Source organism: Sus scrofa, chromosome 4 (assembly GCF_000003025.6).
Source record: "Sus scrofa isolate TJ Tabasco breed Duroc chromosome 4, Sscrofa11.1, whole genome shotgun sequence".
NCBI classification, from domain to species: Eukaryota; Metazoa; Chordata; class Mammalia; order Artiodactyla; family Suidae; genus Sus; species Sus scrofa.
In genome coordinates, this window is record NC_010446.5 from 111,076,925 (window position 1) to 111,103,847 (window position 26,923).

General features: G+C 42.8%; 2 protein-coding genes across 14 annotated transcripts in view; one reads left to right on the top strand and one right to left on the bottom strand.

Moving 5' to 3' along the window:
* CLCC1 (chloride channel CLIC like 1) lies at nt 3,724-24,083 on the top strand. Of its 10 annotated transcripts, XM_005663603.3 has the most exons (13): nt 3,728-3,887; nt 7,223-7,288; nt 7,549-7,689; nt 8,332-8,430; nt 10,756-10,863; nt 12,815-13,036; nt 13,270-13,410; nt 14,746-14,839; nt 17,454-17,551; nt 17,831-17,977; nt 19,890-20,234; nt 21,582-21,869; nt 23,757-24,076. In XM_005663603.3, exons 2-13 carry the CDS (start codon nt 7,262-7,264, stop codon nt 23,769-23,771), a joined length of 1,725 nt encoding a protein of 574 aa, XP_005663660.3. In that variant the 5' UTR covers nt 3,728-3,887; nt 7,223-7,261; the 3' UTR covers nt 23,772-24,076. The 10 variants fall into 10 exon arrangements, with proteins under 10 accessions (XP_005663662.2, XP_020945760.1, XP_005663661.2 ...); XM_021090101.1 differs by having other exon boundaries at nt 3,727-3,887; nt 17,831-17,941; nt 21,582-24,083; XM_021090100.1 differs by having other exon boundaries at nt 21,582-24,083.
* Nucleotides 23,988-26,923, bottom strand: part of GPSM2 (G protein signaling modulator 2) — a 64,991-nt gene continuing 62,055 nt past the window's right edge. For 2 of the 4 annotated variants that reach the window (XM_021090096.1, XM_021090097.1), the window contains one exon: nt 23,988-26,282. In XM_021090096.1, the coding sequence (XP_020945755.1) occupies nt 26,055-26,282 (228 nt within the window). In that variant the 3' untranslated portion in view covers nt 23,988-26,054. The remainder of the gene's footprint in view (nt 26,283-26,923) is intronic. The other 2 variants (XM_021090099.1, XM_021090098.1) reach the window with 1 other exon arrangement.

Below are 26,923 nucleotides of genomic sequence, written 5' to 3' on the forward strand. Positions count from 1 at the left end.
CTGTTCCTGTTCCTTGGTGTTTGTGGTTTCCAGTTTAGAAAGTTGTTTTTTCCTTGCTTCTTTGGCAGTAGTATGGTCCAGTGGTAAACCCCACAATCAGTTTCTTAAGTTTCTTTTTTATTATTCTTTTTTTTTTGCTGCACTTGTGGCAGGTGGGAGTTCCTGGGCCAGGGATCAGATCCAAGCCGCAGCAGGGACAATACTGGATTCTTAACCCACTGAGTCACCAGGGAACTCCCTCCTAAGTTTCTTTGTAAATTTCTTCTAACTTACATTTTAACCCTTGGCAACTGTATTTGTGTAAATTAAGTATCTAGAGAATTATTATTATTCAATATCTAGAGAATTATCATTCAATATCTAGAGAATTTTCTGTTCTGATTACATTGTGAAAGTTGATTAATAAAAGCCCAGCAAGAGTTCCTATTGTGGTGCAGCAGAAACTAATTCAATTAGTATCCATGAGGATGTGGGTTTGATCCCTGGCCTCCATCAGTGAGTCGGGGATCTTGCATTGCCACGAGCTATGGTGTAGGTCACAGGCACAGCTCAGATCCTGAGTTGCTGTGGCTGTGGTATAGGCTGGCAGCTGTAGCTCCAATTCAAACCCTAGCCTGGGAACTTCCATATGCCATGGGTGTGGCCTTAAGAAGCAAAAAAACAAAGACTAAACAAAACAAAAAACCCTGCAAAATGTATAAATCCTAACACTACAAAGATGATGAATACTTCAGAAATAAATGAAATCTGATTAGCTTGTGCATATTCTGTAGTACAGTTTTTCTACCTCTCAGGCATGCAGAAGGGAATTCTGCTGAAAACAGGCCACACACAGTCTCTTCAATTTACTTTCAGACTGAGTTTTACACATTTTAGGTATTATAACTGATCATTAGTGTTCAGTTTTTATATTTTTTTACTTTTTGGCCATACCTGAATCATGTGGAAGTTCCCAGGTCAGGGATCAAACCTGAGTCACAGCAGCAACCCCAGCCACTGCAGTAACAACACTGAATCCTTAACGCACTGCCCCATAAGAGAACTCCATGTTAAGTTTAAAACTAGAAGAAAAAAAAGAAAAAGCAGTTTCTTGATGTAGACCAGATCAACTTTATGATGAAAAGGTATTCATAAAAAAATTATATATTCTACCTCCATCACTGCCAGGGAGAAAATGTTAAGATCCTCCTATATATTTATTGGGTATTGATTTTCACTTTGCAGGGCATTAGGTAATAAGCACTAGAAATTATTTTATTTCCTAACCATCTGGTTACATATGTTCTTCTGCATGGAGGTGAAGAGATTCCTAGAGGTTCACATATATGAGAAAACAAGAAAACTGAAGTATCTACATTCTCTGAATCCTCAGTTGGGAGTTCCAGGAAGGAAAGTGGGGATGGGAGGGTGGTACAGAAGTTCTTGACTTCCTGGTGGATGATCAGTGGTGTGATTCAAGTTTCATTAATTTTTTTTTAAATTATAATAAGCCAAAGGACCTAACAGTGAAGAGGCAACCCATGAAATCAGAGAAAATACTTGCAAATCATGTCTGATAAAGGGTTAATATACAGACTATATAAATAACTCCTACAGCTCAACAACCACCAAAAAAAAAACTAAAAAAATGGGCAGACGGTGTTCCTGCTGTCGAGCAACCAGATCCACGGTGCCTCTGCAGCGCCAGGACGCAGGTTAGATTCCTGGCCTGGTAAAGTGGGTTAAAGGATCCAGCACTTAAAAAAAAAAAAAAAGAGGGAATTCCCGTCGTGGGGCAGTGGTTGACAAATCCGACTAGGAACCATGAGGTTGCGGGTTCGGTCCCTGCCCTTGCTCAGTGGGTTAAGGATCCGGCGTTGCCGTGAGCTGTGGTGTAGGAGGTTGCAGACGCGGCTCGGATCCCGCGTTGCTGTGGCTCTGGCGTAGGCTGGCGGCTACAGCTCCGACTGGACCCCTAGCCTGGGAATCTCCATAAGCCGCGGAAGCAGCCCAAGAAATAGGAAAAAAAAAAAAAAAAGGATCCAGCATTACTGCAGCTGCGGCAAAGGCTGCAACTCGGATCTGATCCCTGGCTGGGGAACTCCATATGCTGCAGGGCAGCCAAGAAAGAAAAAAAAAAAATGGGCAAAGGACTTCAATCGTCATAGCTCCCAAGAAGAGAGACAGGTGGTCAATAAGCACTTGAAAAATGCTCAGTATCACTAATCATTAGGGAAATACAATTAAAAACCACAAAGAGAGATATCACCTCACATTCAATAGGATGGCTGCTGTCAAAAAAAAAGTGTTGGCAAGGATGCGGAGAAATTGGAACTTCTATGTACTGTTGGTTGGAATATCACATAGTACAGCCATTGCGGAAAACAGTATGGTGATCCCTTAAAAAACCAAAAATGGAATTACATTTGACCCAGCAATCCCACTTTTAGGTACATATGCTCAAAATAATTGAAATCAGGGTCTCAAAGAGTATTTGTACACTGATGTTCACAGCAGCCTTATAATAGCCAAAAGGTACAAGCAACTGGAGTCCAACAGACAAACTGATAAACCGTGGTGTATAATACAATGGAGCATCATTCAGCCTTTAAAAAGGAAGGAAATTTTGATATGTGTTACAACATGGATGATCCTTAAGGATGTTATGCTAAATGAAATGTCAGTCACAAAAAAGACCAATTTTGTATGATTCCACTTACATGAGTTACCTAGAGTAGACAAATTCATAGAGATACAAAGCGTCTATGGCCGTTGCCAGTGGCTGGGGGCAGAAAGGAAATGATGAATTATTTAAGGTACATAGAGTTTCAGTTTTGCAGGATGAAAAGATTCATGGAGATGCATAGTGGTGATGATTGCACAACGATATTAATATACTTAATGAACTCTACACTGAAAATGGTAAGATGGTAAATTTTATGTCAGGTGTATTTTCTTTTTTCTTTTCTTTTTTTTTTTTTTTTTTTGCTTTTTAGGGCCGCACTCACGGCATAGGGAGGTTCCCAGGCTAGGGGTCTAATCGGAGCTACAGATGGCAGCCACAGCCACAGCCACAACAACGCAGGATCCGAGCCGCGTCTGCGACCTACACCACAACTCACTAAAACGTCGGATCCTTAACTCACTGAGCGAGGCCAGGGACTGAACCTGCAACCTCATGGTTCCTTGTCGGATTCGTTTCCGCTGGGCCACGACGGGAACTCCTTGTATTTTAATTTTTAAAAACTGTAATAAGCAACATGCACACTCAAGTGCACTGCTTTATATACTTTTAAATTTGATTCCAGTAACTTTTGCGTACACCTTTTATTTTCTCCTAGTGTGTAAAACTCATTTCCTCTTTGGAGAATTTTCTAAGCTTGCAAGGCCAGTACGTAAAGATAAAAATCAAAAGGAAACTTACTACTTCCAACGACCACGCAGTGTGCACTCCTCCGCCCCCCCCCCCAGTACTCAATACTATAGGATACCATTATCACTCAACCCCATTTAAAAAATTCTCCAAAAAATACTCCAAATAGATTTCTGGGCTTTTTTTTTTTGCAAATGTTACACATTCGAAAACTTATAAAATAAACTGATACTAAGAAAATACGTTTCGTACTCCTTTTATGTGTTTGTCTTCCCTGTAAGATTTCACCTGCAGAGTTCAGCTGATGAGGATACAGAAAACAAGCCAGCCGGCCCCGCCCCCCTCGGCGGGCCAATCAGCCGCGCGCCCGGGAGGGACACACAGCTGCCGGCCGAGCGAGTCGATGAGGACGCGCTAGAGGCCCGGTGCCCGCAGAAGAGCTCTGCTCTGTTGGGGTCTGCTCGCTGCCTTTTGCGACGTGGGCACGTGTCTGTCTCCTTGGAGAGGCAGGCAGGCGACCTGGGACGTGAGTCGGGTGTGTTTGAGCGGCGGGCAGGTTGGAGTTCGGCCCCGGCGGGTCTCGCGGGCGGCGGCGCAGGGGAGGCCGAGGGTGTTGCCCCGGCCTGCGGGAGACCTCTGAGCACGGCGTCGACGGGGATGGCCGAGCGCCCGGTCTTATCTCCCCGGCCAGTCAGAGGTCTTATCTTTAGCGGTTCAAAGAGAGGCCTAGGGAAAGGGGCAAGGAGCGCAAAGCGAGACGCGGGCGAACGTTGAATTTTGTTGGCTTCAGTTATCTCTGAAAACTTTAAGCACAGTTTGAACAAATAGCGTCAGTAGAATGGCTTGGGTTTGGTTGTACCTAAGTTTTAAAAACTTAATTTGGATGTTAAAAGTTAGAGATGAATATTTATGAGTGGGCGGTGAAAAACAAGGACGATTTTCTCTGCGCTCGTGGTTATGGAGGTGCGGTCCCCAGACTAGCTTGACCGTCGTCATCGTCATCTAGGAACCGTTAGAAACGCACGTTCTTAAGTTTGCTCCAGGAAACTAGACAAAGGGACGCGAACAAAATTGCAAACTGCTGACTTATGCCGTGTTTCTGGGTTCAGGCAAAAGTTGACTCTATTCTCCAAATTAGTCTTGTTTTTCTCGTTTCACGTGTACGTTCATTGAAACCAGATACTTCTCATTTGTGCTGATTTCCACTCAGTGGCCAGCAGCCTCCTCGGAGATCTCTTTGTTGATAGCGGTCAAGCCTAGGAGCTGCTGTTAACTCACTCTTGGTGTTTCCCGCTTTGCAAGTGGGGCTCCCGTAGTTCCCCCTCTCCATCCTCTCAGAATAGCCCCTCAGGAGTTCCCGTCGTGGCGCAGTGGTTAACGAATCCGACTAGGAACCATGAGGTTGCGGGTTCGATCCCTGACCTCGCTGGGTGGGTTAAGGATCCGGCGTTGCTGTGAGCTGTGGTGTAGGTCACAGACGCGGCTCGGGTCTGGCGTTGCTGTGGCTCTGGCAGCTGTAGCCCCAACTGGACCCCTAGCCTAGGAACCTCCATATGCCGCCAGTGCGGCCCTAAAAAGACAAAACAAAAAAAAAAAAAGAATAGCCCCTCAGGGCCTCTTGCCCTGGAAAGGCAGTTTAGGTAGCGCCAGTCCGGGTTTGACCACCTGCTAGCTGATTGACTTTGGGCAAATTACTTCTTTTTCTAATCTGTAAAGTGAAGATAGCAAGAGTACTGCTTCCAAGAGTTCTTGGATTAAATGAATGCATGTAACAGCATTTGGCACAAAGTAATCAAATACCAGCTATTATTATGGTATAGTAATTGTGATAGTGTCAAAGCTGCAGACATGAGAAAAATGATGAAAAAATAGAACTAGGGGAGAGATACTAATTATTGACTAGTAGAATCACAGGTGCCACCGCTGAACTAAACTATTATAGGATGATTGCTTTAATACTTGACTACTCACAGTGCTCTGTAGGCCAACATCTCTGCCACCACTAGGAGCTTGTTCGAAATGCAGAATCTCAGGCCCACCTCAGACTTAATCAGAGTCTGTTTTTTTCTTTTTTTAAGCAAGATATCTACCAGGTTTAGATGCAGCTTTGTTTGAAGGAAGTATGAGATCTTTAAAGATTTTTCAAGGAGGTCCAGCCCTGAATCAGTGACCCTGGGGGGTGGGCAGGAGGGCTTGACTTTCTCTGCAGCTGATTCTGCTCTTCTGCCTCACCTCCTCATCTCCCATCACTTCTGCATTGTTACTCCCTCAGATTTGAAAATTTTGATTTTTTTTTTTGTGCTGCTTTATCCTCTGAACCCTTTAAATTCCTGGCCGAGACTGATCGTTTGCATTGGCTACCTAACAAACATTTACTGAATGTCTTTCACCTGCCAGCCACTGGGCTGGGTGTCAGGCTTAGAGAGGTGGAGGGGGCACGATGGAGAGGGTATTTGGGAAGGGGAATGAAGACTTGAGTAAGATGTTACCCTCCCTGGAAAGTTCACATTGTAGGACAAGGCTCTTCCACCGTCATTGTGTGATTGTACCCACTGGGGAGCTTTAAACTTCCCAGTGCCTGGGTCTCTCCCCTGGGGATTCTGACTTAAATGCCTTGGGATGTGGATGGAAGATGGGAAGTTTTAGAAGCTTCCCCGGCTTGAGAGCTACTGTGTTCAGGGATGAGACTGACCAGTCAGTAAGTGGTGGATTTCAGTGTGTGTTAACACCTGGAGAAGAAACAGCACACCTGGAGTGGGGAAAGAGTGTTTTCGTTTAGCTCGGACTTAATTTTATTCCTACAGCTAGACTGTTAGGCATTTATGGGTAGGGCCCAGGGCATTCTCCTCGTGGAGCGCCCTTACCTGATTCTGATTCATAGTAGGTTTAAGAGAGGCCATTCAACAGAACATTCTGTATCTGCAGTGTCCCAACTTGGTAGCCGCCAGCCACGTGTGGCACTTTAGTATTTAAAACACAGCTAGTGAGAATGAGGAACTGATTTTTAATTTAGTTTAATTTTAATTAAATTTAAATAGCCTTGTGTGGCTACTGGCCACAGTATTGGACAGGGTTGAATGGAGATATGTGCTGAAGTGGTTTGACAGGGTTTATGCACGGGCTTAGATGAAGAAAGCTATTTCTCTGATTGAGAGTTCAGTCACCTTATTTGAATCATAATTCTGCACCTTTTAAACTTCCCATTTGTGGAGTTCCTGTTGTGGCTCAGCAGTAATGAACCTGACTATCCGTGAGGACGCAGTGTCCATCCTTGGTCTTGCTCAGTGAGTTAAGGATCCAGTGTTGCTGTGAGCTGTGGTGTAGGTCACAGATGTGGCTCAGATCTGGTGTTGCTGTGGCTGTGGTGTAGCCCAGCAGCTGCAGCTCCAATTTGACCCCTAGCCTGGGAACTTCCATATGCTGTGGGTGCAGCCATAAAAAAAAAAGAGAGAGAGAGAAAGAAAATAAGAAACCCTGTACCATTTAACTACCAACCCCCTGTCCCTTATTTTATCCTCAGTCCTAGGCACCTACCAGTTTGCTTTCTGTCTCCATAATTTGTCTATTCTGGGCATTGCATGTCAATGGAATCATAATATACGGTCTTTGGTCGCTGGGTTCTTTGGTGTAGCATACTGTTTTCAGGGTTCATCTGTGTAGCAGCATGAATCAATACTTCATTGCTTTTTATCACCTAATAATGTTCCACTCTATGGATATACCACAGTTTATTTATTCAGTCACCAGTTGGTAGATATTTGGGTTGTTTCTACTCCCCCACCCGACCCCCGCTCAAGGCAAGCAGAAGCTCCCAAGCCAGGGATCCAACCTGTGCCACAGCAGTGACAATGCTGGATGCTTAACCCACAGTGCCACCAGGGAACTTCATGTTCCTACTGTTTGCTAATTATGAATAATGTGCAAGTTTTTGTGCAGGTATGTGTATTTTCATTTCTCTGGGGTACATACATAGGAATGGAATTTCCAAATCATTTGGTAAATCCCTGGGTTTTTTTTTTTTTTTTTTAAATCTCAGAATACATGTGTTTCTAGGCAAATACCGTTTTACTGAATATTTTTATTTCAGTGACTATTAAGAAAGCCTTATCTTAGCACTAAGAGAAAGTAGTTTTTTTAATTACAAAACAAGTTTCTTCTAAAAGTAATCACACTTGAATAAATATTAATTTTTTTAGCCTTCATGCAGGATGCTGTGTTCGATGCTGCTTTGTGAATGTCTGTGGCTGATAGTGGCTTTTGCTCATGATGATGATTGGATTGACCCCACAGACATGCTTAACTATGATGCTGCTTCAGGAACAATGAGAAAGTCTCAGGTATTTAAAAGTGCATGTGTGTGTAACAGCTTATCTCTTCTGTGATGGAAAGAGTCTACATCTGTAACTGCTTTCTGCAGAGCTGTGAGAGTCCTGTATCAATGCAGAATAGCTTCCTGCCTCTTAGTCTAAGATGATTTCCACGCCAACGTGTTAGCTCTGTTTCGAATGTAAATGTAAAGCCCATCAAGAAGCGGACTCATTTGAGAGTTCCCATTGTGGCGAAGCAGAAATGAATCTGACTGGTATCTATGAGGATGCGGGTTCAATCCCTGGCCTCCCTCAGTGGGTTAGGGATCCCGAGTTGCTGTGAGCTGTGGTGTAGGCCAGCAGCTGTAGCTCCGGTTCAACCCCCAGCCTGGAAACCTCCATATGCCTCTGGTATGGCCCTAAAAAGCAAAAAAAAAAAAAAAAAAAAAAAAAAAAAAAAAAACCCCGAAAAACAAACAAATCTCATTTGATTTCAGTTCTTAGCTAGTGTGTAAATCTGAGACTCTTAACCTTTTTGGTGGCTTAATACAGCTGAAGAATAGAATGAGCAAAGTCAAAAATGATGAAGTCAGAATTTTTGTCTTCCTTAACTGTAGGTTATTTTCACAGTTGAACTATAAAGAAATAAAATTTCTCTCTGCTTTGCTTTAGGTGAAATACGGTATATCAGAAACTAAAGAGGTCAGTCCTGACTTGCATGCTGATGAGTTGTCAGAATGTTACAGCAGACTTGACTCTTTAACTTATAAGGTGAGATTTTTTAATTCATAATTTTTATATTATTTATAGAATGTTAAATTGCTGTTTTTCCTCTCTCTGCTAACATTTGCTTTTGTATCTAAAATATAATTTACGTATATACATGACTTTTTTCTTGAGTTACTCTAGCCTTGGTTTCTCTTTAGTTGCTCTGGCCCGGGATTTTTAAAATAGTACTTTTATTTTCCTGTAATAACATTTATCTCAGTATTTCTTTACCAGACGGAAACGTTCTTGGGGAGTTCCCATTGTAGCTCAGCAGTAACGAACTGACTAGCATCCATGAGGATGCGGGTTCGATTCCTGGCCTTGCTCAGTGGGTTAACTATCTGCTGTTGTTGCGAGTTGTTTTTTTGGGTTTTTTTATGGGGTAGTGAGCTGCATAATAGGAAATGCAGAATGCCTTTTTACAGAAGTTTTTCATTCCATTGTTTATGACTTTGGTTCAAACGTTGTAAAAATATGGTTGGTAAAATGGAGGCTTGAGTCCTTCTTTTAAAAATAAAGAATTATTTCTCTTGAAATTTAAGGAGTTCCCGTCGTGGCCCAGTGGTTAACAAATCCGACTAGGAACCATGAGGTTGCGGGTTCGGTCCCTGCCCTTGCTCAGGGGGTTAAGGATCCGGTGTTGCCGTGAGCTGTGGTGCAGGTCGCAGACACGGCTCAGATCCCTTGTTGCTGTGGCTCTGGTGTAGGCCGGCGGCTACAGCTCCGATTGGACCCCTAGCCTGGGAATCTCCATATGCCCCGGGAACGGCTCAAGAAAAGGCAAAAAGACAAAAAAAAAAAAAAGAAATTTAAGAGTTCCCATCGTGGCTCAGTGGTTAACGAATCTGACTAGGAACCATGAGGTTGCAGATTTGATCCCCGGCCTTGGTCAGTGGGTAAGGATCCGGCGTTGCCGTGAGCTGTGGTGTAGGCCGGCAGCTACAACTCCGATTTGACCCCTACCCTGCGATCTTCCATATGCTGTGGGTGGGGCCCTAGAAAAAGGCAAAAAGACAAAAAAAAAAAATAATAAAAATAAAAAGACATTTAAACTTTTTTTGAGGTTTGTAAACCTTGCCTGAAAGCTGAGGGGACTGTGCTGTGACTTGTTGGATGTCTTCTGGTCCTGAGTCTGAGCTGCTCCAGTACCGTCATGTTTTATCACCCGAAGCCCCATTCTGTGCTCCTCTCAGTGTATGGTCCACACTCAAGTAAAAAGTGGAAGCTGCTGAAATATCTCTAAGATGTGCCCTGCCCTCACTCAGAGACCTGGCTGCTGTGGTCTTTGAAGAGCAAGTCTGGAGAATTTATGTTCTAAGGAAGGATTCTGTCCTGAGGGGGTGCCCTGTGTAGGACGCTCTGGAGAATCCATGGTTCCTGCCGAATGGTCGGGGATGATCAGATGCTGGCAAGAAAAATTAATAAAAGGCCAAGAGCGGCCAAGAGCAATGTGCACAGTCAGGATCGTCTTTGCTGTGGCCTTCATTTCATCTGGCTTCATCCTGTTTCTTTCTCTCTCCTCTTTTTTTTTTTTCCTCCCTTTTACTTTGCATTCCTTTGTTTGCTAAATCATGACTTGGAATCAGGAAGAGGCAGATGGGCCCAGATGTTCTGCTTATCTATGTCTCTGCCTCCTTGGCTTCCTCATCTCCAGCTTAAAATTGCTGAAAGTCAGCAAGAAAACTGCCAATCAGGGTGTGATAAGAGACATGTGTTCCTCGTTTTGTGGCCTCCTTGCCTCTTGCAAAGAGGACAGAAAGCAAGCGAGATCCACATTTTAATATTTAAAAAAATTTTTTTTTTCTTTTTTGGCCACACCACAGCCTGTGGGTGTTGGGCCAGCCATCAAAGCTGTGCCACAGCAGTGACAATGTCGATCCTTAACCTGCTGTGCCATCAGGGAACGCCAAGATCTACATTTTATTTATTTATTTATTTTTGTCTTTTTTGTCTTTTTAGGGCCACATCCAAGGCATATGGAAGTTCCCAGGCTAGGGATCGAATCTGAGCTGTAACCACCAGCCTACGCCAGAGCCACAGCAACGTGGGATCTGAGCCGCGTCTGCAACCTACACCACAGCTCATGGCAATGCGGGATCCTTAACCCACTGAGCAAGGCCAGGGCTCGAACCCCCAACCTCATGGTTCCTAGTCGGATTCGTTAACCACCAAGTCATGACGGGAACTCCAAGATCTACATTTTAATGCAAGCTTGATTAAAAATAACCAGCTCCTTACTTTGATGTTGATGGGGCCAGTAAGCTAGAAACTTGACCCTTACATTAAACTTTGATGCTAACTAATGTTGTGTTTATTTTGTGGTTGCAGATCGATGAATGTGAAAAGCAAAAGAGGAAAGACTATGAAAGTCAAAGCAATCCTGTTTTTAGGAGATACTTAAATAAGATTTTAATTGAAACCAGGAAGCTTGGACTTGTGAGTATTTGGTGGTGTGATACTAATCAGTATAGTGGATATTTTCATTACTTATTAATTTCACATTATATCAAGCAGTGAAAAGGCGTCGTTGTACTCCTGCAGACAATGCCAGACTCACCCTTTTACCAAAACCTGTTTGTGCAGGATTGAAGGTAGCAGCCTGCTTTGCAGTGGTTTGTGGGAGGCAAGCAAGCAGGGCAGATCCCTCCCCTTTTTCTTACAGTTCGTGGGGATTTACCTACTCAGCCTGTCGCTGCCATGCCACCTAATTGAGTTGAGGGGATGGTGTTTTAAATTTACTCTTTGAACTTTACTGAACAGTTGGACGCTTAATAAACACATGGCTTGGTAAGGAAATTCTATCCTAGTCCTTCCTTATTTTCTGCCACTTCCACACTTTCTTACTGGGCTGGCACCATATTTATTCTGAAAAAGAGAAATGTGTTTTCAGTAGTTTCCCCCCTACCTGTTTACTGTGGCAAGGGCCGCTTTATAGAATGACATGCTCTGCACATATTGTTCGTGGTTAATGTTAAGTTTCCATCTTTCAGAGTCACCGTTTTCACTTTACACGTCGAGACATTAAGAAAAAGGGGCTGTGAGATGACTAATCTCACCTTATTTTGGAATTGTAAAAGCAGATGTGTTCATGTGTACCCTTCAATTTAAGTCTTTTAACTGAGTACAGAGTGGAACAAAGACTAGTTATAGATGAGGAAACAGATGGAGCCAGAAAATATTCAAGATGGAAATACTTAGAGTATTGATTTAGTTCCTGGGTTTTCAAATCTGTTCGTCAGTGACTGCTTTTGTATACTTATTGATGATTCGTGATATTACATGACAATTTGGTTTTTCTTATATTTATTTTTTTCTTTTTATATTGTTCTTTTTTTCTTTTTAGGGCTGCACCTTGGGGCAAAGCCTATTTGACCCCTAGTTCCCAGGCTAGGGGTCGAATTGGAGGCACAGCTGCAGGCCTGCGCCACAGCCACAGCATTGCCAGATCCAAGCCACTTCTGCAACCTACACCACTGCTGTGACAATGCAGGATCCTTAACCCACTGAGTGAGGCCAGGGGTTGAACCTGCATCCTCATGGATACTAGTCAGGTTATTAACCTGCCAAGCTACAACAGGAGCTCCCTATATTTACCTTTTAATATCTGTGTTTACTAGTAGAAAAGAAAATTTTGTCTTTTTTTTAAAATGGCTACACCCATGGCTTAGGGAAGTTCCTGGGCCAGGAATGGAATCCGAGTCCCAGCTGCAACCTACACCACAGCTGCGGCAACACAGGATTTTTTAACCTGGGTGGGGATCAAACCTGTGCCTCCACAGTGACTCAAGCTGCTGCAGTTGGAATCTTAACCCGCTGCACCATAGCAGAAACCCCTGGACTCTTTTTTTTTTTTGGTTTTTTTAGGGCCGCACCTGCAGCATATGGAAGTTCCCAGGCTAGGGACTGAATCAGAGCTACAGCTGCCAACCTATACCACAGCTACAGCAACGCCAGATCTGAGCCGTGTCTGTGACCTACACCGCAGCTCATGACAATGCCAGATCCTTAACCCACTGAGCAAGGCCAGGGATTGAACCCACGTCCTCATGGATCCTAGTGGGGTTTGTTACCCACTGAACCATGATGGGAATTCCCCATATTACTCTTATTTTGTACCTATGAAATATTGTGAACTAATTATGTATTTAGTTCCAAATTAGCTTTGTCTCAAATTGTTTCTTGTTCTTTTTTTTTTTTTTTCTCCCGCCTTTTGTGGCCATACCCGCAGCATATGGAGGTTCCCAGGCTAGAGGTCTAATCAGAGCTGCAGCTGCCGGCCTGTGCCACAGCCATGCTCAAAGTGTTTCATTGAGTGATAGAATGGTAAAATTCTCCTCTCTCTCTCTTTTTTTTTTTTTTTCTTTCCCTTTTGGCAAATTTAATCTAGCCTGATGACAACAAAGGCGATATGCATTATGATGCTGAGATTATCCTCAAAAGACAAACCTTGTTAGAAATACAGAAGTTTCTCAGTGGAGAGGATTGGAAGCCAGGAGCCTTGGATGATGCACTGAGTGATATTTTAATTAATTTTAAGTTTCATGATTTTGAAACATGGAAGTGGCGATTTGAAGATTCCTTTGGAGTGGATCCATATGATGTGTTGATGGTAAGATGGGATGAGGGGGACATAATTAACAGTTGGTTTTTAAAAATGCTTTAAAGAGTCCACCGTAATTATGTCAGGAACTCGCACTGAGTCACTGATGCTAGGTTGCTGCACATGCAGCAACGTGGTACAAATGATTTTGTGTTAAGTCCAATTCTTTTGTTTCTGCTGACAACTAGCATTTTTTGGTGGGGAGGATGGCTTGGCGGTGACCCTTCTTTCTTGTTTTTGAGGTGCTTCTGTGTCTGCTCTGCATCGTGATGTTAGTGGCTACTGAGCTGTGGACGTATGTTCGTTGGTACACCCAGTTGAGACGTGTTTTATTCATCAGTTTTCTCGTCAGTTTGGGATGGAATTGGATATATTTATATAAGGTATTAAATAGGTAGAAGGTTTTTGAAACTAAAAATGTTATTTCATATAAAAGACTGTAATCCATTTAGGACTGATGTATAATCTCGCCTCCGATGAGGGTGGGAGGCAGCGATGGGCAGTGGTGTGGGTGAGGAAATGGGCGCCTTCTCAGGTGTCCTTGTGCAGTTACTGGGGAAAAGTGTGCAGTCCTGATTTTCAAAACCCAGTTGCTGATGATGGGTGGCATCTGGATAGCTACTAAATCAGAATAGACCTAGGTAGGGAGTTCCCGTCGTGGCGCAACGGAAACAAATCTGATTGGTATTCATGAGAACGCAGGTTCCATCCCTGGCCTTGCTCAGTGGGGTAAAGATCCAGCATTGTGAGCTGTGGTGTAGGTCACAGACGTGGCTCAGATCTGGCTAGGCTGTGGTGTAGGCTGGATGCTACACCTCTCAATTGGACCCCTTGCCTGGGAACCTCCATATGCTGCCAGCATGATCGTAAAAACCAAAAAAAAAAAAAAAAGAGTTGACCTAGGTAGACATATTTGAAAAAGTTTATATAGGTAATTTAGAGTATGTCCTTTCGTTCTTGGCTAGAAAAATGTTACCAAGATACCATTAATTCTTAAAAGTTAGGCTCTTTTCTGAATTTAAAGAATATATTTAAAGAATATATTCATGGTAGAGAATATAGGAAAGATAGAAAGGTACAGAGAAATTCACTTTTTAAAGATAGCCTATAATTTTATCACCTAGAGATAATCACTTGATATTTTGAAGTATTGCTTGCTAAATATTTTTCAGAATTTTAATTCTTTCAAAATTGAGATCATGCCACATATAGAAACTCAAAGGAAGCATTATTGTTCCTGTCAAAATAGCGTAATTATTGAAGGAAAATTTTAGACCTTTTTTGCAGAGCAAGTCAGGTAGCCAACTATTTTCATCTGGTTAAATTATCGTGATAGTTCCTTAACCTTTTGCTCTAAGTTCTTTAGCTTCCAGATCTAATTATCCACACATTAGAGGAAAGAAGGTTGTTTGCTTGAACATTGTTATCTCAATGATTTCTCCCAGGGCTTTGATTTATAAAACATACATTGGTCATTTGTGCTAAAAAAATCATCCAAAGCAAAATACCATTTTGTCCTGAATTGTGGAAGATACTGAGTAGTCATTCAGTATGTATGGGTAGATTTGGGGGCATGATACGAACCATGTTTGAGCCAACTTTTAAACAGTCAGGTCTGGATGAGCGGTGGAGACACTCTCTCCGCTGAGGTTTCTAGGATGAAGAGACGTGACCTTCCTTGTCAGCACCTTTCACGGTTCCCCTTTGCTGTTGGTCAGCTGGCCTTCGCCCAGCATCAGGCTGAAGTTGCCAAGATGGAGCCACTGGACAATGTGTGTGCGGAGAAGATGGACTGGACTGGAAGTCTCTGGGGTAAGGTGTGGGTTCCCTTGGCCTTATTTTGAGTAGAATTTCTTTTCCTTTTTTTTTTCCTCCTCATTTTTTAAAGTTTCATTGAAGTACAGCTGATTTGCAGTGTTGTGATAATGTCTGCTATATGACAGCGTGGTTCCGTTTGTACATATACACACGTCCAGTCTTCATTTTGAGTAGAATTTCTGAGAATGAGAAAAAGTATTAACAATGACAAAGAAATGATAAAATACGAGAAGGAGGTTTTCCATGACTGAATCTTTAGAATCAGAACAGAGAAGAGTCTTAGGTTTCAGCCGAGTGACTCTTGTGTTCATGTAATGTCACAGGAAAAGGAGAGAAATGGTGTCTGTGCCAGGTCTGCTGTTGTCTGTCTCCCTGCGTTAGGCTCACTGTGGTTCATCTGGTCCTTAGCACAATGTCTAGCACATTCTGGGTTCTCAGCAGAAGTTTATCAGAGAAGTGAATCAATGTGAATCTGAATTCATTTCCATCTTCAATTTATTCTCCTTATATTGACTTATGAAATCTTATACTGTAGCCTTACCATACTCTTTCTTTTTTTTTTTTTTTTTATTTTATTTTCCCACTGTACAGCAAGGGGGTCAGGTTATCCTTAGATGTATACATTGCAATTACAGTTTTTTCCCCCACCCTTTCTTCTTTTGCAACATGAGTATCTAGACATAGTTCTCAATGCTATTCAGCAGGATCTCCTTGTAAATCTATTCTAGGTTGTGTCTGATACATACTCTTTCTTAATTAAGGGTATCTTTACTCTACTTTTTAATTAAGGGGGAAATTATTTTACTTATAGATTTGGTGACTGCCTTTAGTTACGTGTATCTAACAGTGGGAATGGTTTAATGATCAGAGGCTGTTTGTGTGGAGTTCCTGTTGTGGCACAGCGGAAACAAATCTGACTAGAAACCATGAGGTGGCGGGTTCGATCCCTGGCCTCGCTCAGTGGGTTAAGGATCCGGTGTTGCCGTGAGCTGTGGTGTAGGTCGAAGACATGCCACGGATCCCGAGTTGCTGTGGCTGTGGTGTAGGCCGGTGGCTACAGCTCTGATTAAACCTCCATATGCCACAGGTGCAGCCCTAAAAAGGCCCACAAAAATAAATAAACAAATACATAAAAATGACCAAAGGCTATTTGTAAATGCAAATCCATAATGACTGATCCAGAATAGAATCTCGGCAGCAAATCAGAGTATCCAAAAGTTTAATTTTCTTGAAAAGTTATGGGAACTAAACCAGTGCAGCCTTGCCTCCTGCTTTAAGGAACAACTAAACATCTTCTGTAGCTCGTGCTAGTACGTGATGTATGTAAGTCTGATTTAGAAAAGTGAGAGAATTAATGTTCTGCTTTATTTTGTAAAATAAGAATTTTTAAATTGAAATTTTGGGATAGTTGTGGATTCATGGGTAGTTGTAAGAAATAAAACAGCTCCTGTGTACCCTTTACACATTCCCCTCACTGGTTGGTAACGTCATGCATAATGACAGATAGTGCAGTACCAAAGCCAGCATATCAACTTTTTTTTTTTTTTTGGCTTTTTAGGGCTACACCTGTGGCACATGGAAGTTCCCAGGCTAGGGGTCCAGTCAGAGCTGCAGCTGCTGGTCTATACCACAGCCATGGCTATGCGGGATCCAATCTGCATCTGTGACCTACATCATAGCTCACGGCAGTGCTGGATCCTTAACCCACTGAGCGAGGCCAGGGGTTGAACTCGCATCCTTATGGTTTGCTAGTTGGGTTCTTAACTTGCTGAGCCGTAAGGGGAACTCCAAGATACTGACTGTGATACAAGCCATCAGTCTTATTCGGATTTTCCCAGTTGTATCTTCATAAAGTAAAATACTTTATAAGACTTGTACAATTTGAATAGATTTTTATTGTATTTATTTTTCTTTTTTTAGGGCTGCACCCACAGCATATGGAGGTTCCCAGGTTAGGGGTCGAATCGGAGCTGTAGCTCTCGGCCTACACCACAGCCCAGAGCAATGCCAGATCCAAGCTGTATCTTTTGCCTACACCACAGCTCACGGCAACACCAGATCCTTAACCCACTGAGTGAGGCCAGGGATCGAACCTGCGCCCTCATGGATACTAGTCAACTAGATTCCTTTCTGCTGAGCCACGATAGGAACTCCTGAATAGATTTTTAAAATAAACATTTTGGGAGTTCCCGTCATGGTTCAGTGGTTAACAAATCCAACTAGGAACCATGAGGTTGCAGGTTTGATCCCTGGCCTTGCTCAGTGGGTTAACGATCTGGCGTTGCTGTGGTGTAGGTTGCAGATGCGTCTCGGATCCCCTGTTGCTGTGGCTCTGGCGTAGGCAGTAGGCTACAGCTCCGATTAGACCCCTAGCCTGGGAACCTCCATATGCCGTGGGAGTGGCCCTAGAAAAGACAAAAAAAAAAAAAATTGGGGGGCATAGATGAAATTTTTAAAAATCACTATTACTAGGGACCTATTTATAAAGCAATTTAAAATTGACTTGAGGTTGTGGGGGTAGGGAGAAGTAAAACCAAAATATTGTCTTATTTGGGAAGGAAATGTGACCCTTTTTTTAATGACTGTTTTTGTCTGTTTCTCTCAATAGAATGGCTTAGAAGTTCATGGACCTATAAGGACGACCCATGCCAAAAATACTATGAGCTCTTATTAGTCAACCCTATTTGGTTGGTCCCACCAACAAAGGTTAGAATATATTTCGTAAAATTTACTTTTACAAGGCAAGTAAGAAGTCTCTTATTCAGTGTTTTTTAGTCACTTTGCTAATAATTAAACCTTTGTTCTGGAAAAAGTACTCCCCATTCATTACACAGTGATTTTTCATATTAAAAGCATATGATAGCATTTAAGTTTATGGAATTTGATAATTTCAGCCTCAGTGCACAGTGAAGTTTGGCTCATTCCGTGTGCCAAAATGGAATCCTTCGAGGGAGAAAATTAAGTTGCTTTTATCTTTTGTTTTAGGCACTAGCAGTGACATTCACCAATTTTGTCACGGAGCCCCTGAAGCATGTTGGGAAAGGAACTGGCGAATTTATTAAAGCGCTCATGAAGGAGATTCCGGTGTTACTGCAGGTGCCAGTGCTGATCATTATGGCATTAGCCATCCTGGTTAGTGTGCAGCACTGTTTGTATTATGTTCAGTCAGGCTAAATCATGCCTCATGGATGAAGAGACGATTTTTAAGTGAGAGGTATTCATTCGTGTGTGTGCATTCCTCTAGGTGAGGAAGTGGTTCTCACTTTCCATGGTGGGTGTCAAAGCAGTGATTTAGAATAATGCCCTCTTTTAAAATTTGTTCTTCAGCTTTGTGAATTCACACACATGCAGTCAGTTATTTATGCCCTCCTGGAGAAAGGGGGTCTCATCTCAGCCTGAGTTTTTGCCACACTGAGAACAGAAGAACATCGGATTTAACATAGACTCAGAAAGGGATGTAGGATTTCCCGCTGTGGCACAGTGGGTTAAGGATCTGGCATTGCCCCAGCTGTAGTGTAGGTTGCACCTGTGGCTCAGATTTGATCCCTGGCCCAGAAACTTCCATATGCCTTGGCCATGGCCATTAAAAAAAAAAAAAAAAGAGATGCAGAAGGAGGTACATGTCCTGAGAAACAGCTTGGGGGTCCAGGAGCAGACATTTATTAAGTAATATTAATAATATCAGCATCCATGGTGTCTTCAGCCTTTTTTGGTGGATTTTCAGCCCTTGCCCTAATAAGACAGTTACTCCATAAAACAAAATGCTATGAGAAATTATTAAAAAGTTGTTTTCCCTAAGGATACTCTATTCACTTCAAAATTCTTTTTTCTTATTTTTTGGCTTGTGGTTAGGTTTCAGTGGTTTAGGGGTTTGGTTTTGTTAGGAGACGTTAGTTATATAGCAATAGTGTAGTTCCTGAAACTGAAATTATAAACAAACCCCCCTCATCTCTGCTTGCTTCATCTACCGCCTTAAAAAAAAAAGGCCCTTTGCTGCTTCGTCTTCAAGTGGTAGTATCTCTAGTGCAGTGGTTTTCAAAACTTTTTATTCTCAGGACCTTTTTATATTCTTTTGGGGTTTTGTTTTGTTTCTTTTTACAGCCCCACCCGTGGCACATGGAAGTTCCCGGGCTAGGGTCCGAATCAGAGTTGCAACTGCTGGCCTACACTGCAATCACAGCAATACCAGGTCTTTAACCCACTGAGCAAGGCCAGGCATCAAACCTGCATCCTTATGGACACCGTGTCGGGTTCTTAACCCGATGAGCCACAATGGAAACTCCTTTTTGTTTTGTTTTGTTTACCCTTTTGCACCAAGAATTGAAGACCACAAAAGGCACTTGTTTGTGGGGGTTTTATTTATTGATGTTGACCAGAAATTCTTAAAATTCAGGTATACACAGTACATGAGCCGTGAGAGGGAGGTCAGTCTAGCCCCGCAGGACTCTGCTGTCCACTCACAGGAGGAGAGTGAGCAGTAAGGTCTTTGCATTATGAAAAGTCCTGACCTCCCAGATCCTGCGAGAGCCTCAGGGATCTCCCCAGGGGTCCCAGCGTGATACTTTGAGAACTGCTGCAAGTTATTCCCTTGGAATGTGACTCAAAACCTGTTGAATTTTAGCTGCAGCTAAAGCAAGTTTGGATTTGTAAGCAAACCAAAACCCTATGGAGATTTACACCATGACGTACAATTTAATTTTCGGCACTTACCATATATGATGAGGGTGAATATAGGCAACATAAGTACCTTTTAATTTAAAATTGTAGGCTTTAGCCTAACTGCTGTCCCCAATTCCATCAAAATGTGCGCAGCTGCTTGAAACATCTACTTAATCCTTAGCAATTTCTCAGATTGTATTGGCTACTCTGGCTCTGTATTAACCCAGAGAAGGGATCTCTAAACCCAGTGAAAATTAACATGTCTATGTCTATAAATGCCACAAGTTAAATTATGTAGTTTTGTTGGTACTGAGGAAAGCACCTCAAAAATTCATTGTAATTCAGCCATTAAGTACTCAGGAATATGTATTTCTTTTCCTTCTAGATTTTCTGCTATGGTGCTGGAAAATCAGTTCCTATGCTGAGACATGTGGGTGGTCCTAAAAGAGAACCACCCCGGGCACTTGAGCCAGGTGGGGAAAGAAGAAGGCTCCAGGAGATTGATGCTAGACCCCATGGGGGAGCAGGTGATGCAGATTTCTATTATAGGGGCCCCGTTGGCCCCATTGAGCCAAGCCCTTATGACAAAACATATGAGGGTAAAAAAGATGTTTTGAGAGAGAGAGATGTTGACTTGAGATTTCAGACTGGCCACAAGAGCCCTGAAGTGCTTCGGGCATTTGATTTACCAGACGCAGAGGCGAGAGAGCATCCCAAGGTGGTACCCAGTGTAAGTCAGCAACTGTTTATTTTGCCGTCCCTTCGTGCTAGGCTTAAGTGCTTCCTATAGAGCTTTTGGTTAAGTGTTTTTACTCTTTTACCTATATCATTAATGATATAATTATTCACTCCCCCTTTTCTGGTCAGAAGTTAGTCTAGTCTCCTCAGAAGAAATGAGATTTAATTTTTATGTTAAACACTATTTAACAGTAATTTGTTAGGACAGATAGTGACTCATGAAATGTCATAGGAAAGCAACAGGGAGCAGCATGACTGAAGGCCTGGAGCCTTGGAGCCCGCAGGACAGCCCTGAAGCCTTAGCTGGGCGGAAGGGTGAGCTGGGGATGGACCCAAACGTGGCTTTCCCAGACCTTTTCCTTCAGTGGCTGGCTAGACTACGCTTTTACCTGTGGAATCATGAGGCCTCTTTTCCACCATTATTGGCCAAAGGGGCAGTTCCATTTCTGTTTGAGAACTGAATCTGGCCATTTGTCAAGTTTAAGTTGTAAGTGTAACAGTTGTAGTAACAGTAACGAGCACAGTAGAATATAAGATAGTGTAGAATCCCTTTCTCCGGAGTTCCTTAGAAGATGAAACACATCTGCAAGCATCTAGACAATTGAGCTCTTAGTTTCAGCTTCAATAGTTCGTGGTTACCTGTCTCAGAAATCCTCCTGACTCACTCGGAGGGAAAGCCCAAGACAGCAAGGCGGCCCAGGGCTTCCCGGCTCTGTTGCGGCGCTGAGGTCTCCTCTTCCTGCGCCTCCTCCACGCTCGTTCTGCCTCAGCCAGGGGGCCCTCCTGCCTGTCGCTTGAACTCAGCCTTTGTACTTGCTGTTCACGCTCTCAAATGCTGTTCCCCATGTATTCCTGTGGTTCATTTCTTCAAGCCTTTGCTCATAGCACCTTTTCCAACCGCCCCGATTTAAATAGGAGTCCAGCTCCCCCACCCCCAGCCTGCTGCTTTGTTAATTTATTGCCTCATTCTCTCCCCACCCACAGGTAAATTCCAGGGAGGGCAGGGGTGTCTGTCTGTCTGTTACATCCCCAGCACCTAGAACTTAGTGTGTGCTCAGTAAATATTCGTTCAAGGGATTCTTCTCAGTAGGCAGGAGGCGGTGGCCGTACTGGTCACAGTCACTCGACCACCTAGCATGTCCTGGGTGTCCCACTCTTCCACAGACGGTTCTGTGTCGCTCAGTAACATGTATGTCATTACAACCCAGCATTGGAAGCAGGACTTGAGAGTTCGGAATTTGCTGTAACAGATGGGGGCGGGAACTTAGAACGTGTTTATTACAAACCTTCATATGATGTTAATGAAACAGTCAGAACACTGTCATTCTCTCCTTTATAGCCTAAAGTACCTATTGTGGATACAAAACCCAAAGAGCTGGGTGGGACCCCAGGAGAAAGGACACCGACAGAAAGCAGCACCGAGAACCTCCAGTCGGCTCAGCCCGTCTCCGGACCGAAGAGAGCGGAGGAGAGCGCGGCAGGCTCCCCTGTGCGGGAGGAAGCGCGGCCCAGCACGGATGCCATGGGCGGCCGGGCAGGCGCAGCTGCAGCCACAGGGGGACACGTGGAAAGGATGCGGACGAGGCCCCTGCGGCTAGAGGAACACAGACGGGGCCGCAGCCCTGAGGTCGTCTTTGGGTTTTGTAAAGTATACTCTTCACAGCTGTTTCCTCTTCTCTGCAAGTACGCTGGTGTTGACTGCACAGGTGCCAACTCCAACATGGGTGTTTGTACTGACAGAATTAAGGAGTGCACATGTATCTCCATTTAATTTCATCTTTCTTTGACACTAAGATGCATCCCATAAAGTTTTAAAGTGTTAATTTTGGAACAGGATCTCATAGATGATCATATGGCAGGCATTAGTGATTTTGAATAATTAAAGAGGCGAGTTTGAATCAGGGAACGTTGAGAAAGTCCTATTGTTTACAGGCATATATGGGAACCAAAATGTGTGTTGCCAGGTGGAAGTCCTGCTTGAGTTAATAGGATGCTCTGTCAATTGTGCCCTGGACTCAGCATGTTTCTAAGAGTGGTAGGTAGCTACTCAACATCAGTGTTTAAGGAGAGTCGCTGTGGTCAGGTTGACCCTCTTCATGGACCTGAGCATCACTGCAGCCACGGAGGCCGCATCACCAGCGCCGTGTAGGCCGCCCACAGACCAGCCTTCATCTCTTAACTCCTAGCGCCGTCACCGGGTCTGCTTCCTTATCACCGTGTTTACTTTATCCTTAGCTAAGACAGAACCGAAGACTGTCAGGAGAGTTTTGATCACATAGCTTGTTAAATCAGTAACCTCAGTTTTACATGCCTGGAGAATGGCTTTATTCTTTCCCCACCAGATGACGTGCACAGGTTTGATAAGACCTGTTTTCTCTGCCACTCAGAATCACAGTAGTTGAGATTGTCTTATTTACGTTACAGTAAACCATACTGTCCAAGCCATGTGAAGTTCTAATTTTTATTTTTTATTAAAAAGAATTTTTTTATGGCTGCACTCATGGCATATGGAAGTTCCCAGGCTAGAGACTGAATCTGAGCTGCGGCTGCAACAGCTTTGGCAATGCTGGACCTTTAACCCGCTGCACTGGGCTGGGGATCGAAGTGCAGCTTCATCTGCTTTCACAGTGACCTGAGCTCCTGCAGTTGGATTCTTAACCCATTGTGCCACAGCGGGAACTCCTGAAGTTCTCATTTTTAGAGATCTATACAAAACGAAGAATGAATACCAAAATAAGGAAAACAGAGTAGGGGAGTTTTTTTTTTAATCCTAGACATGTGATATAATCAATATTTAACATTACTTTGATTTTTCTTAAACTAGAACTCATTTTAAACTTCTTAAAAGAGTAACTGACAAATTTTGCACAAGACCTTACTAGGAAGCACATATTACACATTTTTGGGTATCCTTTGTTTGAACCTTCACACTACAGGTTATGTTCAGCTACTTAACTCAAAATGATACCGGTCAGGAATAGTTTTAAACTTTTCATGCAGACATTTCTTTCAGGGGGGAAAAAAAAAAAAAAGACTTGAAAGCACTGGGTTTTTGATGCATTTTTAACCTAACCCCTTTTTGGATCCCAGAACATCACTTGAATGCCTGTAACATTTTATATGCCAACACTATTTTCTAGCTTAATGTTGCAAACATCTTTAGTATTTCATCAGAAAGGAAGTTTTTTTTTTTTTCCAAGAAATGCAAAATGATTTTATGTTAAGCTTTATAACACCCTGGGCGTGTGGGGATGCCCAGCTTTGGGATAGATGTATGAACCTCGATGCCCACAAAGTAGTCCTCTGGGGGCCCGGCCTGTTCACACCAGTGGTGACTGTGCTCCCAAGGGGCTAGTTCCGCTCTGAGCTGTGGAATGAACACCCCAGTTGATAGACAATGACTGTGAGAGTAGTTAATGTCGTTTTGCACTTCTGACTGCTTTTTATCAATCCAAAAACTAACCTTTAAAAGAAAATTTAAATAAAAGTTCACCTTTGTATTCTTTCATTACAGATAACCATGAAATGAAAGGGGATGAAATCTACTTGGGACAGCTAGCAAGGCACCAAGCTACTGCTGTTGAAAGATGACAGCAATTCAGGGAAGACCTATTAAAGCAAATTGAACATATCAAGGCCAATTTAAACTAGAAGAAATAGGCTTGTTTGTTGTCTAGCCAATATTTATCATTAAAATCAAGAATTATAGTAACAAGCTTTTAGGAAAATCAGAGTGGGGTAGACTTTTTCAAAGCAATTTTTAAGTGGAATAGTTAATGTTGAATGTTTACAGGGTTTAAGAACTACCGTATACGCAAAATAAACACTTATTTTTACATTGTTGTGGTTTGGTATGCTGTCTTTGCTCAGTAAATATGCTCGTAAGAAAAAGTCCCATGGAGTTCCCGTTGTGGTGTAGTGGCTAACGAGTCTGACTAGGAACCAGGAGGTTGCAGGTTCGATCCCTGGCCTTGCTCAGTGGGTTAAGGATCTGGCATTGCTGTGAGCTATGGTGTAGGTTGCAGACACGGCTCACATCCCGCATTGCTGTGGCTGTGGTGTCAGCCGGTGGTTACAGCTCCGATTAGACCCCTAGCCTGGGAACCTCCATATGCCGCGGAAGCAGCCCTAGAAAAGGCAAAAAGACAAAAAAAAAAAAAAAAGTCCCATGCAATTTAAGCGCAGGTTTTAAAAGGATGCTAATATCCTATATATAATACCCTATATATAATACATATATAATACATAGAACATAATACAGTCCAGGAGTTAACTGAGTACTTTTGACAAAATTTGTCTCATCTTGGAAACCAAGAGTAATCTTTATTTTCTCCCCTGAGCCCTTAATGTTATTCTAGATTGTGTTAACTATCTGTTAATTTCTTTTTAATTTTTAGTTTTTGGCCATGCCCTCACCATGTGGAAGTTCCTGGGCCAGGGACTGAACCTGAACCCGTACTGCAGCAGCAACCTGAGCCCTGGCAGTGACAACGCTGGATCCTTGGCCACGGCGCCAAAAGAGAACTCCTTCTTCTTGTTTTTTAAAACATTCACCATTTGGAGAAGTGGTTCTCACTGCCCATCAAAGTCACCTGAAGGACTGTTACGACAGAGGCCCAGATCCCAAGACTCCATCCCAGCTGTGCAGAATCAGAAGCAACCAGAGGTGAAGGAGTTGCCAGCCTGTTCCAGGCGTGGGCATTTATATTATGCAATTCAGCCTTAGGCCAGGCCCGGCTCAGTCCCATCCCTGTTGAGTCGCTTTTGCTAAACTTAGGTCATATCCCATTATGTACTCTTGAAAACTACCTTCAGTTTCTGGCAAGAGGAGGGTGAGGCTTCATGATAACTGAGGGTGTAACCTATATCTCTGATACTTAGTTTTTGTGACCTGGGTTCTTGACATAGCCACATGAGGTTTTTTGGTTTTTATTTTAGGTTTATTTATTTTTGGCCTTACCTGTGGCATGTGGAAGTTCCTAGGCCAGGAACTGAACCTGTGCCGCAATTGCGGCCTGTGCCACAAACATTGGATCCTTATAACCTGTGCCACCAAGGAACTTTTTTTTTTTGGTCGTGAGGTCCTAAAAAATTTTACAGCAGTATTTGGCAACGAAAGATAAAAATTTATATATATACACACACACACACATACACGTATGTATCGATCTACATACCTATATATAAAAAATAGATTTTGTTTCTTAAAATTACACAAAGAGCCGAAAGCACACTAAACGAAGTTTATTCTTAAGAGTTTCTTTTATAATGCCTTTGGCCGAAAAATATGTTGAAAATAGAGATTTTTTTAGTGGGAAAAATACCTAACTTTTTTAATAGTCTATATAATTTTTTACACATTGGTCAAGTACATTATTTTCTGAAACTAATTTCTCACTACATCCATGGTTAAGTGTAAAAAAAATGCCATGGTCAGTTAAGAGTAAAAAATATTAGCTCAGCAAGAGGATTAAATTCTGGTCTAGATTCATTTAGCTTCCTACTTTACAAATACCAGGTCAAGGAACATAACAAGCTGCCAACGAACAGAATCCCAAGCAGTAATCACGGAAAGTTGATGAAGCACCTTTTAAGACACCCACACCCTGAAACAAGCGAGTGTCCAGAGGAATGTTAATTAATACAGTACTAATAAAGGTTAAGTATTTACATCACGCTAAAAACATTTTAAACTGGAGCACAGTGCTGTAATTTCTCCTTTTAAGGAAAAAAGGATTGGATTCCCCTGCAGTATTCTGAAAGGAAATAAGGTCGCTTTAAAAAACTATATTCATAGTGATTAGTGGTTGGCTTATTTTTTTCCTGAATTTTTAAGTTCCAACAAAGCATTACTCTGCAAAAGGTCCTTTAGCCCAAGTTCAGTGTCTCTGTTTTGATCTTTTTGTAGAAGAACTCTCTGTTCATCCATTCTTTTTGCCTGAGACCGTAAAATAAGGCTGAAAAAGTCGTCATCCGGTACTGTTGGTCCCTTTGTGGCAGCAGGTGGTGGTGCACATCTTTGATCATCTAATCGGGACCCCTGCAAATGTACAAGGACGAGATTAAGAGACAAATACTGCAGGGAAGGAGAGCACCAGGTATGTCAGTCTGGCCTTTACAACAGGGAAGTGGAGCTTTAAACCTCGATTGCCGCTTAGAAATTTTTACTTCCCAGTCTTTAGACCTGAAACCTAGTAGGCTCTTTTCTTTGAAATAACTTCTATAACCAGAATAGAAGTATTACGTAGATGTAGAGCCACAGATTGATGACTTGGGTAAGGTGAGTTAAGACACAAAGGCACCTGTGTGCAAGATTAGCCCAAAAGGCGTCAAATACAATTTACCAGCTCCTTAGGAATATAATGCGAGGTACAAACCCCCTAGATCACTACCTTATAAGTGCTGTCTTCAGCCAAGCATCAGCAACTGTAACCTGCTGCCCAATGGTTTTGTTAATAGTGTGTCATCTTCATTTCAACACCATGCTCATTTGTTTACGAACTGTGTGTGGCTCTTTGCCCACGACAGTGGCAGAGTTGAGCAGTTGCAACAAAGGCCACGGGGCCTCAAAAGCCTAAAATAATTTTCTCTCCGGCCCTTACAGAAAAAAGTCTGCCTGTCCCTGTCTTAGGCATTTTAAATCTGTTAAGGAAATAGCCCAGAATTTTTCCTTCAAGTTCT